Source organism: Pararge aegeria, chromosome 10 (genome assembly GCF_905163445.1).
Source record: "Pararge aegeria chromosome 10, ilParAegt1.1, whole genome shotgun sequence".
Taxonomy (NCBI): Eukaryota; Metazoa; Arthropoda; class Insecta; order Lepidoptera; family Nymphalidae; genus Pararge; species Pararge aegeria.
In genome coordinates, this window is record NC_053189.1 from 9,721,662 (window position 1) to 9,740,986 (window position 19,325).

Here is a 19,325-nt window from a genome sequence, read left to right on the forward strand (position 1 = left end):
TCAACGAGTCGCGAAGCTTAAGTGGCAATGGGCCGGGCACATAGTTCGGAGAAAGGATGGACGTTGGGGTCCCAAGGTGCTGGAATGGCAGCCCCGTACTGGTAAGCGCAGCGACCCCCAACGAGGTGGACAGACGACATTAAGCGCGTCGCAGGTAGCCGTTGGATCCAAGCGGCTCAGAATCGTGGAACTTGGAACTCCCTACAAAAGACCTATGTCCAGCAGTGGACGTCTATCGGTTGATGTGATGATGATGAGTAGTACTTGTGCACTCGCTACTAAAAGTTATTTATGCTTCTTATAATAAGATTTAACTTTGGTGATATATTTATGGAGAAACAACCTACATTGCAAATTATTAATATATTGATTCTGGACTGTTTTTGTTTAAAGTTTTATCAAATTATTTATCCCTCTTCAACTCTTAGAGTCTATTTATATATTAGGTACTCTATAAGTCCTCTTGCCACAATCCTAGCAGTTTCTATATCCGACATACTGTGACTTTTACCCGCGCATGCAGCAGAACTGAGTCTGTTCGATTAATTTTATTTACATGGGGTCCCCAGAAGTGTTTTACTTGTTGAATTATGTGGGGGACCATTCCATTCTATTTTCGGATTATAAAAATAGATCAGAAAGGATATAAAAATAGTTTATTTTGATGTTACTGTTACTGTGCTGTGCGTTTCACCCATATCAACTACTCAGCATTAACAGTGACCTTCTACCCAAAGACCCGTCCCCCAGCGCAAAGATTTCTGTAAATAGAGCTCTAGATATACTACAACAAAACTGTTAATCATGCTATAAAGTATTAAGTAAATATTAAATAGTAGGTACACATACACTACAAGGTAGCCCTTGACTGCAATCTCACTTGCAGGTGTGATGATAATGACGTCATGATGCAGTCTAAGATGGTGACACTCTAACATGTTAGGGGTATGGAAGTTATATTGTACCCAAGCCCCTGATCAGGTTTTACGCCTCATTCTACTGGAACGCTAAATCGCTTAGCGGTATGTAGTTGGTTCTTTGATTCCTCCTACCTTTAAGTTTAGGATAACGAATTTATTTATAATCTCACTAATTGAAATGTTTATTTGTACCAAAAATGCTTTATAAAGGTGTATTTGAATAAAGAAAGTTTCTACTTTAATAATGCCTTATAGTCCACATAAGTACCTCGTTTATTGTCATTTCAGTTTCATGAGCTACTGGGATACGATACGATTACGATCTCCTCGGTTCTGCTTTTCTTCTGAGCAGGGCTCCGACAGCCACAGAGTGACTCTGAACTTTCTTATCAGGCCCATAGCGATTACGTTTGTGAGCGTATCCCCGCTTGTTCAGTATAAATTTCTACGGCCTCCCTTCGAGCGGGTTAGTTCGAAGTTACAGCGCAGGCGCAAGTTACCACGTTAACGTAACTTGAGTAACGTAACTTTCGTTGCGCATTTACGCTATTTACAGTAATTAATTAATCGTTTTATTTTGTTTAAATATCTAAGTGGTTTTTGTGTTTTAAAGTTTAACGTGTTGGATGCTTACGGTGAGTACTGATTTTTTTTTTGTATTTTTGCTAAGTTTACATATTTAAGTGTTAGAGGGAGGTTAAACAACAAGTAATTTAAAATGCAACGGTTTTTTTCTCGTACTGAAAATGTACGCGCCTTTTACACTGTTACGTAGACCTGAGTTTTGGTACTCAAGTTTTATGAAATAAAATGTAAATATACTTTTCTTAAATGTAATTTTTTTCCCTTGAAATTATATTTTAGTAGGTATTCCTTCACATTCATTAAATTAAAATATTTACATACAAAAATAACTTAGCATCTAGGAAAGTAATCCAAGAAAGTTATTTATATATTTATTTTTAATGTATGAATATATTTTAATGTATGAGTATTACATATAGCCAATACGATATCGATTATGACAATAAAGGTGCTAGGTCACATACCTCTTTATAGGGACGTGAGATACATTTTACAAACTAGAACTTTACAATAGCTCGTGGGAGTAATTGTTACATTACTCAAGTAACTAATATGTTTCTGTCTTGTGATAAGTGTATGTCAGCTGTATTCAGTTTACGAGTAAATTATATCTTTATTATTTAATACTGTTCCGGTTAGCTTCCGGTGAATATTACATTTGTATTTGTCAAATATTAATGTTCTTTTTTCATGTATTTTTCACGAAAGATTTACCAGTAATTCGTTATTTTTGTATAATTTATAAGGACTCTATAGCTTTATAAATGTTGAATTTTTGGCTTTCCTTAGATAATTTGAAATATTGGATATTGGAAAGAAGCAGGAGTTACTTTGCAGAAATCCATAATTTATTATGAAAATTAAGCTTAATTTGCTATACTTCGCGAAAAGCAGGAGAATCTGTATGGTGTAATTTATAATTCCTTCAATCCTTATACTCCACACCAAACCGATCTTTGGCAATGTACCCTCTACGCACGTTTGGCTCCGAAATCCGAGTATCCTTAGGAGATGTTAACTTTACAATGAATAATTGTTAAGTCACAACTTAACAATTATTCACTGAAATATTGGAGATTTTCTTGAGATGTAGTGCCGAATTTATAATTTTATATGTTAAAACCGTCACTAAATAACGTATGACAAAAGAGCTTACAAGCTCATGGGCCCGATATTCTAATAACAAATCCTATATCCCTGTACTTGAGTAGCAAAATGACAAAATTTACTACACAAAGAGCCTTTGCTGTAACGATTTAAATGCCTTTGAAAATTCATTTAATTTATTCATTCAACTGTGCGTGCGTAAACAGAGCCATCATTCAAGTCACTGACAGTGATGACTGATGTCTCTGAAACGTGGTCGCCAACTATAGACCCCATAAGAAGGTACCTACTCAGCGAGCAATGGAGAGAGCTCAAAGTATCTCTACGTAATCAAATCGGAAATGAGTAGCAGTAGTAAAAAAAAGCAGGGTTACTGTCGGAAAGATATATACCTTAACTCGCATAGCAGTGGGAGGGAGCTAGAGACAATCTACAAGGCTTCATATCGTTTCTAAGTTATCATCATGTGTAGTTATTTTGTAGGGAGTTCTAAATACCACGGTCTGGTGCCGTTTTGGGTTCAACGGCTCCCTGCGACTCGCTATATGTCATCATGGCCGCTTCGTCGGGGGTCTTCCAACACTTCGTTTATGATTAATATGACAAAGCCGCCAAAGTTCTTCAGAATCCACAATTCTAGCTTAGCAAGAAGAATATTGTACTTTTGTAAGAAGCCCTTGCACATACCGCACAAATGCACATTTTATAACACGTTTTTCTATCCTCTGCCATCAGCGTAAGTCAAACGCCGGGGAATTTTTTATATTCTACGAAAATGTAGAAGGCAAACGACATTGTGGCCGATCTCCAACCCGGTGGTCAGATCAACATAGAGAAACTGGTGCCCATACCTACTACAATCTATCGCAAGAGCAGTGATTACAAACCTCAGTCATAAGGGACCGACTAGACAGAGATAAGAAGCCCTTGATTTAATTACACTCTTATTTACTAGTTCATTTTTCTTTATCAACATTTCATGTTTAGTTCCGGTCTTATCTTGCATAGATTAAAAGTTGTTTACTTTTTTATTATTTTGATTCATCTAATAACTACTTGGCCTTCCTCATCCTCGCTTTCCTCGTACTTAACCTTCGATACAGTGTTAATGAAACATGACACCGCCGTGTTTGTTAGATTTATAATTTTTCCGTCTTTTATTAATAATTAAATAGTAGAAAGATAATGCAAATAGAGACCCATTAAAAATCAGTAGATACTTTTTTTTATCATTATCATCATATTAACTCATTACCGGCCCATTGAAGGGCACAGGTCTCCTCCCACAATAAGGGGTTAAGGCCGTAGTCGTCCACTCTGGCCCAGTGCAGATTAGTGGACTCCACACACCTTTGAGAACATTATGGAGAACTCTCAGGCATGCAGGTTTCCTCACGAGGTTTTCCTTCACCGTTGAACCAAGTGATATTTTAATTGGTTACAACACACATAACTTAGAAAAGTTAGAAGTTAGTGCAGTGACACGAACTCGGCCGAATATGATGTCGAATTCCTACCAACTGGGCTATTACCGCTTCCTTCTTTACATACTTTGATATATACTTCTATGTATATATATAGAAGAGCATTTAACTCCAATAACTCGTGATTGTATGGAATGATGCAGCCTCAGGTGAAGCGCGCTTGCCTAGAAGAGCCCTTTCACGGTTGATTTGGAGGTACTCATATTATAGATAGTGGAGAAAATGGAAGGTGTAATCCATATTACGAGTTTTCGTTTTAGTTTTTCTGCCATTCGTTTCAATCATCTATACTAATATTTGACGGCCGATTGGCGCAGTGGGCAGCGACCTTGCTTTCTGAGTCCAAGGCCGTGGGTTCGATTCCCATAATTGAACAATATTTGTGTTATGAACATGAATGTTTTTCAGTGTCTGGGTGGTTATTTATGTATTATAAGTATTTATGTATATTATTCATAAAGGTTATTCATCAGTTATCTTAGTACACATAAAACAAGCTACGCTTACTTTGGCACTAGATGGCGATGTGTGTATTGTCGTAGTGTATAAAAAAAAATATATATATAATAAATGCGAAAGTTTTGATGGACGTTTGGTACTCAATAACACGAGAACGGCTGAGCCGATCTGAATTTAATTCAGCACATTAGATAGCTCTTAAACCGCACATTAAGTTCCTCGTGGGATAGATTTTACAAAGTAAGCGATATGGTTTTTGCATAGTAGTACCTACTTCAGGAGTCAGATAATACCATAGTCATTCACTCAAATTTACACGCGAACGCAGTCGCGGGCAACTAGTTGATCGCTTACGATCTCTACTATAAACGATCTGGATAATGTCGTATACATAATATATTAAAGGGCGTATATTTTAACCGAGCAAATGTTGAACTCGATTCAAAGTGACTTTCCGATTTGATCGTTCATACAAAATTATCAGACTCAGACTGAAAACACTGTAATAAAAAAAAAACTTACCTAACCGGTATTCGAACCCAGGGAAGATAATGTTAGTGTCCCATATTATAGTAATACTCTCTGAAAGCAGTAAAAGTTTATTAAACAAAATAAAGATCTTTTTTATAGCAAAGCCCTTATTACTTCCACTTATATTATGCTTTTGCGATGATAAGCAAGATACGTGATCTCGTAAAAAGAAACACCTAATCGTAAAGAGTAAAAAGTAAACATTAAGTATGCATTTCGCCAGCCCCACCTCCCATTTCAAGGTTATTTAAAAGACTTTAAAACTACAACTATTATTTATTTGTCTATGGTAACACTCTAAATGTGATTGAAGATTGAATTGCCCTCTTAAATGAGATCAGACCTGGCACGATATCGAACTATCTCATGCAATCATAATGAGGTGTAACTTGTAGTATAAGAGCCCACCAGAAAAACCAGCACAACATTACCCATTTCACCATACATATACACCATACATATTCACGATACACGAATTGGTAATTCACACGATTTGGTGAGGAAATAACTATTTACTTCCACACTAGAATTTATGAAGAATTATTCTAAGCATTTTTGTTTTCAACTAATTAATATTATCTCAACAGTGTAGTGTGTGTTAATTTTAAGAATTCAAAATGAATATATTTGTATTATTTAGAAATCCATTTTCGTCTATTTTAGAAAATCGCATGCACCGCTCGGAGGTATCAGTTTCGTTCCTGTTTGGGAATTTGACTCGTAAGCACACGCCTAGTTGAAATAGTTTCATGACGTCGCGCGATTCATAAATCGGGCCGCTTCGAGCGTAAAGAGATTCGGAATAGTCTAGTAATTTACCTGCCAACGCTGTTTTACGCGCAATTACCGACAATCATGTAAGCAATAATTAAACATGAATGTTTCACATAACTATTCACGAAGTCGCGCGAATCACAATGCTTGACGACACGTAAAACTCTGAGCCATGCTTTACAGAAATTAATTTCTAGTCTACATAATAATAATTAAATACATTTGGCTGATTGTATCCCTAGAAATTCCATTAAAGCTGCCTCTTATTTCCTCTCTTCTATGACAAAGAAGACAGCATAAACCTAATGCTCGTTTTCATTAACGACAAACAAGGCAATGACTAAGTAAGTAACGCCTAGTATAAGGAAATTCCTAGGGGTACTTTTCACCAATGGATTTTTACTTGGCAACTCAGAGTTGTTGAACTTTTTAAGATGTCACAAGCTGTCATATTTATTGTTTGATGTGACAATATCAGTAAAGAGTCGGTTATTAGAAAACACCAATTCGTATTGGGTTCGTGGGGCAGCTACTTCCCCGGTGTTGTAATTGAACAAGGGCTTCATTTATTTTCTTTAGTCTTTTATTTTCACCAAATTTCCGAATCGGTGAAACATGTTTTGTTGGTTTTTTCTGGGCATCACCTAAATCATTCGGCATTCTGTATAGATGTATCCTAGGTTTAGTAAAACAGACATTAGGAGCATGATGATGTTAGTTTTACTAGACCACTGAGCCGGTGGCTCTTGAACTGTATTGCTCGGTGTCGGTGTTATAAAGACAATGTCAAATTTACCTATTATTATTGTATATTGTAGGGCACAATGCCTCATTATTTTCCACTGTCGCACGTTTTTCCTCGACACGGTTACGGCTGATAGGAAACAAGTTGATTGTTGTGAAATAATTCGAGGTAATAATTTCATTTGCCTAATTATATTTTTTATAGTAAACGCACAATTAACAGCCTTTATCAAAAATGAATTAGGTAATTAATCAATGATAAGATAATTAAAAATACTTTAGGTGAAAATTTTATTTCGTAGTGGAAATCTATAATTGCGTTAAAAATGAGTCCGCTTTGTATCTACATACACATAATTAGGTATATACAAAGATAAAGAGTTTGTTGGTTTCCATATATGCTTCTTAGGAACCGATTAAAAAATCCTCTGTATTAAGGATTTTTTTTTTCTATTTTTCGGAAGGCTAATTCGAAGTACAAACTGTTGTAATAAATTTTTGTCTTTGAAAATATATATGATACAGCTTTGCCCAAATGGAGAAACCTAAACATTTTAAATTTTTAGAAAGAACTTTTTGATTATCTATAATTTTTCAATTTGGCTGGTTAGATTTAAAAAATGAATTTTTCACATTTTTTGAAAATACATCCCCAAACTATTTAAACAGCGAATGAAAGTATACATTAAAACCTTCCTTTATGCACCACCCACTTTCACTATTTTATCGACTTCGCACGCTCAGGTTGCCTTTATCACTTATAGTGACACCTTTGCACTCTAGCACTAAATACTATTACTGTTTTCCTCTTGTTTTTCTTATTGTGTTGTGTTGCAATACAGTTTTTCTATTCTATTCTTTAAAAACTTATTTTTTTGTCATCTACTAATTTAGTGTTTTTTATTTTATTTGCTTTTAACTGTTACCGTAACTTTGTTTCTAGAGACGGGAATGGTCACCTTAGAAAATGTCATAAAATCTATGTCGACGAAGTTGCTGGCATTTGCAATATATTTAATCTCTCATAATTCACATTCAGTTCAAACACAAAGGCGCACGAACAATAGGTTAGGATTGCATGAATAACGGTTCAAAGTTACTTCAGCAAAAACTTGGGCCTTTTATTTACGACCATAGTAAGACAAACAAAATAAACGGGGCAAAGCCTTGAATAGGAAGTATACTGTGTGACATCTCATTCATCATGTGGTGTCAATTGCGATGTATTAGGTACAAGTAATTTCGATACGTTCGATGCTCGGTATGATACGAGTATATACATAATATATCTGAATACACGCACATTTATGGGTTGAGTGACAGGTCGTTAGTATTATTTATGTACGAGTAAGTGTTAGGGAATCCATAAACACATTATTGTCCGTACGGATTAACGTTTAAAGGTGGTTTGGCTTTATCACTTCAACTTTTATTTCTAGGTTATTTCAGTTTCTATTAAGTTAGTTAAAGATTGGATTGGTTGATTGGTTTGGAAGAATGGAAGATTGGTTTCTTTGCGAAAGTCTATGATTTACGGTAGATTATGATAATTAGTGCTGAGTAGTGATGGTAGATCAGAATACAGTTGCCTCCACCCCTGTTCTTCCCGCGGATGTCGTACGAGGCGACTTAGAGAATATAACCGAGAACGGGCATCTGCGTCCTCAGCGTTTCCACTACCATCTACTGAGATCACAAACTCTCTCATTGGGATAAGAGTTAAGTCCAGCAGTGGACTGCTATAGGCTATTGATTGACTGATTTGATTATACTTTAGGCCCTACTTCTACTTAATAATATAACACGAAGTCGTAGCAAAGCTTTTTTCAAATTCAAATTCAAATTCATTTATTCTAAGTAGGCCTACTTTAAAAGCACTTCTGAAAAGTCAAGTATGTATGTTTTTTAGTGACTCTACTACCGGTTCGGAAATCATATTCTATACCGAGAAGAGCCGGCAAGAAACTCTTTAGTTGCTCTTTTCCAACATAAACATTTGCAATCATTTTTCTATCTTGCGGGAGATGAGAGCGAGGCTGGCTGCTTCCAACCTACCTTGTCATTAAAGAATTCATCTAATGTATAGTAACCTATATTATGTATTAGTGTGTTTTTACACATTTTTTAAATGTATGTATTGGTACGAGTAGGTCAAGAATTACCTTAGGAATGTGTTGTTAAAGCGTATACTCAACCCCACAAAGGAGTTCTGCTCCTTTCGCAGACGATATGCAGATATCAGCTTAGCTTGTTATGACAGAGCTACCCTGGTATCACAGGTATTTGCTGCCAAGGCGCATTGCTGTGTTCTGGTCTGAAGAGCAATTTGCTGGCATAGTTTCGGACACAGGAGGACAACTGGACATGGGGGGCACTAAGAAGCACGTGTTCCTTGCAGGCCCTGTGCCAGTAGTTTTCTTTCTATAGGCCATCTTTATCTTTTTTACGGCAAAAAGCATGGCCATAGTACTTTCGAGATCTGTCACAAAAAGGTCTACTATCATTAAAAAAGATCACAACCACTGATTACAACCGTATTTTTCGTTCATCAATTAAAGGGTTGGTTATAGGTTACTTCTCTAAAAAAATCGTAGCAGATATGGATTAAAAATATAAACTTGTTCCTCACCTTTCTCTAAGTGTCCAAAACAATCGAAATTTTTATATGCGATTGTGTAATATAATAATTAATAATTCTAATAAATAAGACTTTTGGTCGGCTATTAATTAATAAATCCATAAACGTCTAAACATAACGATGTTTTATGCGAATTTCTACCATTCCATGCACAATATATCTTTTTAAATTATTACTTTAATCCAGGCCAATATTATAAATGCGAAAGAACACCGGTCTTGATGAAATTTTGCAAATAATTAGCTCGCATCCTAAAGATACCACACCTGCGGGAATTCTATGTTCTGTTATCTTTGCACGGCTTTGTTAGGTCGGGTTAATAATTTGAATATAGTATAAATCAACAAACAGAAAAAAAAAATGTCTGTCTGGCGCTCTAACAGCCTGGTTGTTGGAGAATCGCTAGCAATCTGAATTACTGCATTCAATTATGTATTTGAAAGTTATGTGTTAACTGCATAATTAGTGTCAAGTTTATATTCATTCATGTTTCTAGTTGATTACATTTTTGGCGCTATCATAAATCTTACGCAACATCTGAGTTTCTATTCAATGACAATACACTTTTCGTTTGTACTTATTAATAAAAGTGTAACGAAATTAGAAAAATGCAATTAATAAACGCAATTACCATTGTATAACTGGACCGTGCTACCAAATTTAATGTTTTACTTTTCATGATATTCAGTTTCTTGTTAATGCTAGGTGTTAAAGATTACATACAAAAGCTTTCAATTATTATAAATTATAATTAGACATAGATTGATTAGATACAACAATGGCAAAAAAAACGTATACAAGATTTTTATGGAATTACCGAAATTCCGAATACCGTTTTTATAATAATACGCTTGTGTTTAAAAAGTTACTATGGGATGATAAAAAACATCGGTGGTTTCCCATTAACTTTATCTTTGAAGCTTACATATTAAATATAAGGAATGAAGCTAAGAAATATTGTAAGCATTATATGCATGATTGATTATTTTATAAACAAATAAATTCTACGACAGTGCACACATCGCTATCAAGTAAGTGTAGCTTGTGTTATGGTACTAAGATAACGGATGAATATTTTTATGTATAACATACATAAATACTTAAAATATAAACACCCAGATACTGAAAAATTTTCATTTTAGTACTGTCAAGAATGTTATTGCTTTTTTTATTGAATCAATCTGCAAAAATCCTCGGTCATTGTAATTAAATATGCACTATAAAATGAAATAGAATACTTACTAATCCGTAAATAAAAAAACAAAGAATGAACATAAAAATAAATATTGTAAAGCAAAACTGCCTTGTTTATCTTGTTGTTTGGAAGAACACACTCTTGCTTTCGTTTCTCGGACGTAAATTGGGAAGGCTTATAATATTTCTTTTTGTAAAGCCACACACACCTCACAGATCCTCCCACCTTCGATGTCGCTCTCATATTATCTCTGGTCCAGGACACCACCACCAGGGTGGGCATCATCAAGAGTTATTGGCTATACACCACAAACATACTAGTCTTTGATAAATGAAATTATTCCTTATTTTCCGTAACGTGCGGAAGGAAATTAGTTTAGCCGCACATGACAGCGGATTACGTAATAGAACGTTTAAAATGCACCGTGAGAAATGGAAGCAGCTTAGTGGAAAAGCGTGACCTATCGTGTTGCGCAGCTTGAAAACGTTACAACTTTCTTAAAGATCACTGGATCTAATAAGATGTTATTACTCCAGAAGGAAACCCCATACATCAGGCCCCAAAAACACACTCCAGCGTAATGTATAAGTTGCAGGGATAAGGTACAATCAGTGATATCAAGTTATTTCTAGTGATGACCCTGAATAGAGTAGATATACAGGGTACAGAACGAGGCAGCAAGGCTTAATACCTGCACTTATATAGAAAACGTCCTTAGAATAAATAAAAAAAAATAAGAGCTGGCCAAAAGTTCGTTATTTACACTAGAACTTTTTTTGAGGCCAGTTGATCTTGTGTTTATTGGGTTCAAAACTCTTCCTACTAAGCTATGCACAATGCATTGGAATTTCATGCAGATATGAAATAATCCCCAACCTTTAAAGTCACGCTGCTGGGCCAAGTTCTCCTCTCTGATAGAAGAGAATACAGAGGGTTTTCAACTAACAGTGAATCCTCCAATGCATTTGCAATAGGTTAGACGACTTTAATTTTTTTAGAGCAATTAAAATATTAATCTCTACATTTCTATTTACTCCAGCTAGTTTAGCAGCCAAATTATTTTGAGTGGTTTTTGTGTTCGTGGTTTAAGAAGCATTATTATATTACGATTAGTTAAATGGCTGCACAAAAAACATCATCCAATTATATCACATCCTATCGTATCCTAAAGATATTTGAAGAAATCCCTGTATCTTCCTTTATCTGCAACATAGGGATACAAAAACGGAACTTAGACTGTTATTACTGGTTTTGCATGTCAACATATTAATCTTACTAATATTATAAATGTGAAAGTTTGTAAGTATAGATGGATGAATAGATGTTTGTTACTCTTTCACGCAAAAACTACTGAGCCAATTTGCTTTTTATCCCGGGAAAACATACGGTTCCCGTAGGAATTCATGAAAAATGTTACTTTAAATGATAAATAATTTATCATAGTTACATCTTTAGGCCTCAGGTTTTAGGCTTGCCTGACAATGATTTTTGACAACGATTTCTGCTGTCCAGATTATCAGTCTGGTTAAACTCCTCTTGTCTAGGTAGACAACGTTGGTATTCCCACCAACATACATGGGGACCTTAAAATCATCAATTACCATCAGATGTGATTGCAGCCAAACGACTTTCTATACATGTAAGAAACTTAAAAAAATAACAACTATCAGGAATCTTATCTCCCTCGTTACCACAATCGTGACACCATAGTAGAGTCGTATCGTATAGACGTGTCAATAACTACGTTACAAATGACATTTCAGAAGATGTCCTAAGTAATAACGAATGTTAATGCCTTTTATAAACGTTCGTGCGAACAAGGGCTTATAATTACGAAAGATTTTGTCAAGGACATGTTTTGTTAAATGGCTATTACAAGGCTTTGTACCCAAACGAATGCCACGTGCTTCATTAAATGAATTTATTAACACAAAGAAAATAAATAGCGTGGCAAATAAATTAACATGTTATTTAATAGTAAGCCATTATAACAGTAATCGTGGTATTTGTCAATTAGAGAATCTGAATAATAAAACTATCAAATGTTGTTCTTATTTTATTTAGTAGGGCTACCAATGGAAATGCTTTTTTAAAGTAATAATTGACGGACCGATCAGATGGCCCACCTGATGGTAACTGGAAAGCCACTGAAGATTGACGGCCGATTGGCGCAGTGGGCAGCGACCCTGCTTTCTGAGTCCAAGGCCGTGGGTTCGATTTCCTCAACTGGACAATATTTGTGTGATGATCTGCATATCGTCTGCGAAAGGTGCAGAGGTCATTTGTGGGATTGACTATACCCTTTTATAACATGATTCCACATAAAACAAATTTATTACAGCGAGGTTACTATACAATTGATGAATTTCTTAATGACAAGGTTGCTTGGAAGCATCCGGCTCCGATTTCATCTCTCACAAGATAGAAAAATGAATTTTAAAATGTAAAATGTAAATTGTTGATATTGAAAAATTGCAACTTCTAAGTTTCTTGCCGGCTTCTTCTCGGTAGAATCTGCCTTCCGAACCGGTGGTAGAGTCACTACACACAGACAGACTTGACGTTTCAAAAGTACTTATATTAGGCCAACTTATAAATAAGTAACTAAAATATAAATGAATTTTGATTTTTCTAACACAGTAATGCTGGCTAACGGCAGGAATAACCTTTGAGGTAATACTTCTTCGGAAGAGCTCTGTCACAAAAAGCAAGACTACCTACTAGTATATATATATATTTTTTAATTAATTTATTAGGTTAACCAACAGATTATACACTGAAACAAGCTTAGGAACTACAAAATTGAGTAACATAAAATTGTAGTATAAACCCAATCACTAGCAAACCGGCATGCGTATCTGAAAAAAAACACAATTTCGGTTCGCATATATATAAGTATACTAGCGGACCCCAGCGCCACCTGTCGGCCTCATTTGTGAATTTAAACCATCCAGGGTGCTACCCAAACGTATACCAAAAAAAAACATTCAAATCGGTCCAGCCGTCTAGGAGGAGTTAAGTGACATACACACGCACACAAGAAATATGTATATAAGATAATATGTATGTATTATGACATTACTAATATCTACATTTCTATTATTCCACTTATGAGAAGTAAGCTTTTATATGAGCATGTTCATTATGATAACTATCAATTAATTACAAGCCCACTACAGAGCAAGGGTCTGTGCTCAGAATAAGAAAATTTTAGGCCGCTGTCCATAGAGCTCGTACTCGAGAGATATTTTAATTGCTTAACAACAGGTAGCTCCGCACAAAACTCTGAAAAATTAGAGGTGCGTGCCGCAGATCCAGTGACGTGCATAGAGGGTATGCAAAGGGTATGCTGATGATATAAAATAAAGAAAATCTCCAGTACGACTTATAAAAGTCTTAAGGCTATCCTTAAGATTTTTATAACTCGTAGGTACTGGAGATTATAACTCTTACAATGTCTATACATTGTAAGAGTTATAAAAAGCCAACCCTTAAGTATTTATAACTCGTACTAGAGACTTTATTTTGATATAATTTGCATACCCTGTGCATACTCACTATACACGCCACTGCGCGGAAGAGAGGCTGAAGTTCTAACCAAAAGGTTATCACCGCTTTATAAGTACTTCACAGTATCGTGCTTTAGCGTATCTTCAAACGTGAGATATACCTACTTGTTGAGTTACTAATACATATTTTAGTACACTTTGATGTAAGTTCGTGCTTTATCTAACTTCATAACTCACTCAAGATTAACACACCTGGTGTTCAACACTCTACCTAAACGTGGTTATTAAGGTAAGCCGACTAGCGTTTAAGATTAAATCTAGGCAGAAGATGCTGTTAAATTCACTTGTGACGAACAAGGAAATAGGATTCTGTAATTATACAAATAATTTAACACAACATGTTATACAATCTTAAATTATATAAGATCGTAAATTATTAAATAGCTGTATGCAAAGATTACACCTAGGTTCAATAAAAAAATATAGTATAATGTTCCATAAAAATGTTCAATTAACAATTTAGATATATTAGCTATTTAATATTTTCTATAATTATATCGCTAGTTTTTTTTAAACTTAACGAGTATATTATAATTAAAAAGCTTGCTTTTAGGCGTTTCATTAGTCGACTAACGAATGTAGCGGTATGATAAATTAAAACTTAAATTAAAACTCACTGGCATTTATATCTAGTTACACATGAGATTCGAATGTTCTAAAACATTATTACGGTTTTAATCCCTATCCCTACTAATATTATAAATGTCAATGTAAATTTGTTTGTTACGCTTTCACGCAAAAACTACTTAACCAATCCTCATGAAACTTTGTACAAATATTCTTGGAAGTATTAGAAGTAATATAGGATACTTTTTATCCCGACATTAAGCTCGGTTCCTTTGGGAAAGGGGATGAAAGTGTTTGAAATTATAACCGATTTAAATAATTATTTTTGTACTATAGAGGTTATAATGTGTTTAATTTTGCCCAAACTTTGTGTAGATCTGATGAATGTGGTTGGAAATAGAGGACCGAACTCCTCAGCGGACAGCAGCAAACCCCTCATTTAGGGTTTAGCGATAATGAATTCAATACCACATCAAAAAACAAAATTAAACGCAGACGAAGTCGCGGGCAACAGCTAGTCTAAATAATTTGCCAAATAAGTAAAAGTTTCGGTTGTTGGCGGTGCTAGAAGACATCGGCTAGAGACGATTGTCAATGCTAGACTTTAAAATTTGGAACATCTACGCAAGGACACTTGTGCCACGGTAATCTACAAAATATTATTCTATTTCGGTTCCTGCCATTGAAGCCGAGGCACTGAGAGAATCTGCAACCTTACGCAACGGATATCAGTTCGACACCTACGACGCCTGTCGCTAAAAGAGCTAAAAGGCTTATATAGGTACATGAATTAAAGCTTCGAATCACCTGGAACTTTTTACATTTTAATTTAAGATTTTTTATCGTATTTTTTAATATTTAAGTACTGTTTAGAAAGAAAGAAAGAAAAACTTTATTTGGATATATACACACACTAGAATTAAAATACAACTTAATAGTCTACACAACAATTATAGGAACGGTGTGATCCCAAAATGGTCTTAACTCAGCATGTTTGCAGTGCCTGTTAAGACACAGCGCTGATCTTCCGTGAAGCCAGACGCGACATTTGGACGGTAGGCACTGTCAGAGCGATGCTTAAAAACTATGGGTACAATAATACAATTTAAAAGTAATATATAATTAAAAAATAAGAAGTGTAATAATAAATAAAAAATAATATAAAAGATTTGTATACATTTATAATATTTTGTTACGATCGAACCGATAAAAAAAAAAATAAAAAACAAAAACAAAAGGAAAGAAAAAAATATGTCTTTAATTTGTTACAATTTGCTAATGACCCGCCCCGGCTTCGCACAAGTGTGTATCTAATTTGAATTTGTTATCGGAAGTTTTAATGTCGCGCCTACTCGCCCTGCCCTCCTTTTTAAAATCTCAGATATCCTCCAAGATATTCATTTTAATGATATGCTGTAAAGGACAGTTTTAATCCACACAAAATGCACAACGTAGTTATCTAATGTATTTAATTGGATAAGGAATGCACTGCATTGTTTAAAATAGTTTTGTAAATAATCCATTTTTTTTGTAAAATTTTAAATGTAAAAATTGTTACTGTGGATTATCCTTTGGAGATAAACATATACCTCGGACTTTTTTGTAGACAATTTAAAATTCTACAATACTATGTTACATTATTATGCTCTATCTCGTAGGGTACAGTGAGCGTTTGTATGAAGCGAAATGTGTATAATTACATCACATTGTAACCTCTAAAATTATCAGTGTCTCTTTACTGTATTATGCATGAATTATACATATAAATTTTCCTCTTGAATCACTTTATCTACTAAAAACCACATCAACATACGTTGAGTAAGTTTTGAATACCTAAGCATATGTAGGGACAAAGAAAGTGGTAAGCGACTGTTTTACATTTTACTAGCTGTTGCCCGCGACTTCGTCTGCGTTTGATTTTGTTTTTTGATGTTGCATTCAAATAACAAAGTCAAACGCAGAAAAAGTTGTAGTTCTAAAAAAAATTAAGGTATTCAATATCGCTAAGCTTTAAATGAGCTGCTGTCCGCTGAGGAGTTCTGTCCTCTTACCAAATTCAGATCTACACAAAGTTTGGGCAAAATTAAAAACATATTATAACCTCTTTAGTACAAAAATATTTTTTTAAATCGGTTATAATTTGTCGGAGTAATGGTGTAAAATCGTCAAACACTTTCATCCCCTCTCCCAAAGTAGCCGAGCTTAATGTCGGGGTAAAAGGTTCCTCCTATATTACTTCTAACACTATCAAGAATATGTGTACAAAGTTTCATGAGGATCGGTTAACTAGTTTTTGCGTGAAAGCGTAACAAACAAACTAACATTGACATTATGATATTAGTAGGGATGTAGGGATAGTGATAAACATAATAATTCGCTGGGTAGTGGATGTGCCTGTCTCATAGGTACAGACAGGACAGGTATTTATGGAGTTCGCAGCACTTGTGACGGCTTGTACGTGAGCCCTTATTAAGTACATTAATAACCGAATGAGCTTATGCATCATAGTAAAAGTACGCCTACCACATACTTATGTCACGTGTTATGGTGAAAATAGTTGAACCGGTAGTTAAGTAAGTTTCGGCGTAGCTTTTATAAGTGATCTGTATTTATTTTCGTCACATAATATGATAAGAGCCATGTAAGTTAATATATTTATAGTGTATTTAGTAATGCTTCATACATAATGTACAAGTTCATTAGAACCACGCCTTCGAGTTTCTATGGTTTAAGCATAGAATATTTTAAATGTAATGAGTCTAAAATAATTATTAGTGAACTTAAAACTGGGGAAATATTTATTTCCCCAGTCTAAAAACAGTCTTCCAATATAGTTTACATTAGTCTATTAGTCAAGCCCTTTCATTTGATATCCTCATTAAAGGTGTTATGAAAAATAATGTATACGCCATTTTGTGTCGGTGGCCATCTTATTTTCACAAAACACCCTCGACTAATTTACCTTTAAAACAAAATCAAAATCTGTTCATCTGTTCGGAAAATACGATGCCACAGATTGCCACACACTCTCACACAGATACTTAGAACTTATAGCACCCCGTCGTTTTTGCGTCGGGGCTTCAAAAGTACTTACTCTATGCCCGTGTCCAGCATATTGCAAGATAAGATGCGCAGAATTGCTACGATCGTATCGTATCAATTTGGCTGTTAAGTCCTGGGTATTTTTTTTTGATAAAAAATATCCTACAACCAACTCTGGGATGAGAGCTTTGTACATATGTGCCATAATATCGATCCACCTATTGAGATAAGTAGCATGTAAACCAACAAATAAACCTTACTTCATGTAATTTTATAATATTTATTAGTGTTTTTACCTACACTTGGAGGAATTATAAATTATATAAACTTAAAATGCATACTTATATATAGTTCTGTTACTGCGTTAACGAACGACAACTCAAACAATCTCTCGCATTTCTGACATTAGCAAGGGATCATTTGATAAAGTTACCCAATTTATGGCAGTTCTTAAGTAAATAAACAAAAACATAAATAATAGGTGCCTCGCTAGCATATTACTTATTCTTAACACAACTTCTTGCGTATAACAAAATAGAATAAAACGGGCAATTTGTTCTTGGCGTAGATGCATTTTGTAATAACATATTTCTTAATAAATTTCGGCTACATTGAACATTAAAACTAAGTCGTGTAGTGTGTTTCAACGAATAAGATAGGGTTCCTTAGTTATTAAACCTGTACTATAAACTGTTATTGGAAACCAATATCACAGAGTTTCATATGTAACAATAAGCAGGATTGAGAGAATTCGCCGTTTTGTCGATATTTTTATCGACATTGCCGTGTGGTGACAACTGATAGGAATAAAGTTGTCAGCACTTCTCTACCCGCCAATAATATAACGGAAAACGGGCGGCAGTGTCTACTATAATTAATTTATTTTATTTTAATTATAAATTAATTAAGTATTCTTAAGATTTTTGTAGAGAACTTAGAGAGAGCGTAGAAGACCTCTTGATCCTTATTTTAACTTGCGAACCGCTAAACCAATGAAACAGTTTGAAAATTATGAGAACAATCTAATGTAAAATTTAACATAATTAATTTGACGAATAATCTATTCAAGAATTCATGACATTATCTTTGAAATTATAGGGCTTACCTATAGAGCAAAAACAATATAGTGTCATTATTATGTCATTGTATCAACCGGTTGGTTGGTGCCACAGAGTCTACCTGCCAGACTAGCGTAGTGCTTGTATACTCATTGTCCATACATTATTGAGCAAACTTAGAATATTGTATTTATTTCCTCATTGCTATCTAGTATTAATACTAGTTTATGCAGTATCGTAAACTACAAACTTAGTACGTCGCCAGCAGGTGTGGAATTGTGGAATATATGCCATTAAGTTTGTGCTCTAGGCGCATAGCCCGGCGTGGGAGCGATATGTGATCTGACTCTGATCTCGTATGTAACGTGCCACTTGCCTGTTCCTTACGACGGAAATTGATGAAGCAATACCGATTGAACGACATGGCAGTGACAGGGTGTGGCAGTAATCTGACTTGACGCTAGCACAGTGGTTTGCACACAGAAGCGTGCATAGAGTTTTCGACCAGGGTATGCATAAAACAGGTAGATGGCATAAATGGGGAAAAATCCCCTCCAGTATGAGTTATATTAAAAAATTTGGGTATGCAGTGCTTTTGTGCATGTATGAAGTGCACGCCACTGTTTGCACAGTCTTCAACATAGCAATAAAA

At 34.8% G+C, this 19,325-nt stretch overlaps 1 protein-coding gene across 2 annotated transcripts in view; it reads left to right on the forward strand.

Moving 5' to 3' along the window:
- Positions 1-1,423: 1,423 nt before the first annotated feature.
- LOC120627115 (peroxidase) overlaps positions 1,424-19,325 on the forward strand; it is an 84,464-nt gene continuing 66,562 nt past the window's right edge. For both annotated transcript variants that reach the window (XM_039894971.1, XM_039894972.1), the window contains exon 1: positions 1,424-1,555. In XM_039894971.1, coding sequence (XP_039750905.1) covers positions 1,547-1,555 — 9 coding nt within the window. In that variant the 5' untranslated portion in view covers positions 1,424-1,546. The remainder of the gene's footprint in view (positions 1,556-19,325) is intronic.